A 1,199-nucleotide genomic window follows, 5' to 3' on the forward strand; every position below is an offset into this window, starting at 1 on the left:
AGCCCCTGGGGACAGCCCTGGGGGTGCTAATTAGAGCCTGAACCTTGCTTGTCCCCACGTCTGACCTGTGACCGCCTTGTCTCACTGTTGCCAAATCGTGAGACAGCCAGGGAAACTGAGGCAGGGGGCTGGAGGTGCCAAGAATCGTGCGTCCCTGCCTCTGCTCCGGCCCCCGGGCCCTGTCTGTCCCTAGCCCTCCTGATGCTCCCTCCTGCCCTGTCCTGCCCCAGGTACCCCCCCAGCCGCCAGGATGTCCAGCAAACGTGCCAAAGCCAAGACCACCAAGAAGCGCCCCCAGCGCGCGACCTCCAATGTCTTTGCCATGTTCGACCAGTCGCAGATCCAGGAGTTCAAGGAAGCCTTCAACATGATAGACCAGAACCGCGATGGCTTCATTGACAAGGAGGATCTGCACGACATGCTGGCTTCCCTTGGTGAGGAGACACTGCCCTCATGCCTCCCCGTGTCCCTCTGCCCCTCGACGCCTCCTTGGCAAGTGAGGAGAGCTGCTGGGTGACCCAGTGCCTTCCACCCAGCACTGAAGACTGGCTTTGGTGGGATGCCACTGAGGCACAGCCCTCCTGCTTTGGGCCAACCTAATGCTGGTTGCAAAATTGTGGGGTGGAGGGCGTTTCTCTGCTTGGCACCAGGTGACCATAGAGGGTGCCTTTGTGGGGGCATCCAAGACAAGGTGTGACACCTCGTCCCATTGAGACTTGTGGGTCTGGCCGTGCTCCCCACCCAGAGCCCATTCTCTTTTGCTGCAGGCCACGGCTCCCACCTCTTGCTGCGGTTCCTCCGTGGCGCTCTGGGAGGTCTGTCAATGATTGACCTGGCAGCCAAACCTGTTCTGGAGGTCCTGCCCGGCCAGGAGGGATCTCCCTTCTCCCCATGAGCCACAGCTCCGGGTGCAGAGTGGCGCTGGGGGCGCACAGACCCCCACAGAGGAGGTTAAACTAACCCCAGTGCACCCAGCGCTGGGGCCATCAGCAGCACCGGGCTTGTGTGGGGACGTTGCTGCCCCTCTCCTCGGGTGGTGCTGAGTGGCAGCTGCCATGGGAAGGGGGAGAAGCCGTGGGGTCAGTTTCTGGTGCCCCCCAGGTGAATTCCTGCATCCCTCTCGGGGCTGAGCCTGGCAGAGCTGGGTTTCAGGCGGCCTCTGGCACAGATCAAAGCATGGGGAGAGATGCCCAGGGGGG

General features: G+C 62.3%; 1 protein-coding gene across 1 annotated transcript; it reads left to right on the forward strand.

Annotated features, from left to right (window-relative positions):
* Nucleotides 1–250: 250 nt before the first annotated feature.
* LOC104539429 (myosin regulatory light polypeptide 9-like) lies at nt 251–895 on the forward strand. Its single transcript, XM_010182947.1, has 2 exons — nt 251–434; nt 768–895. The coding sequence occupies exons 1-2, from the start codon at nt 251–253 to the stop codon at nt 893–895; spliced, it is 312 nt and encodes a 103-aa protein (XP_010181249.1).
* Nucleotides 896–1,199: the final 304 nt, after the last annotated feature.

Source organism: Mesitornis unicolor, unplaced genomic scaffold (genome assembly GCF_000695765.1).
Source record: "Mesitornis unicolor isolate BGI_N332 unplaced genomic scaffold, ASM69576v1 scaffold28724, whole genome shotgun sequence".
Taxonomy (NCBI): Eukaryota; Metazoa; Chordata; class Aves; order Mesitornithiformes; family Mesitornithidae; genus Mesitornis; species Mesitornis unicolor.

Bases quoted from the DNA above. Each gene is read 5' to 3' on its own strand.
- LOC104539429 (XM_010182947.1), top strand. From the start codon at position 251: ATGTCCAGCAAACGTGCCAAAGCCAAGACCACCAAGAAGCGCCCCCAG. The intron at 435-767 runs GTGAGGAGACAC...CTTTTGCTGCAG, and splicing joins CGACATGCTGGCTTCCCTTG to GCCACGGCTCCCACCTCTTG.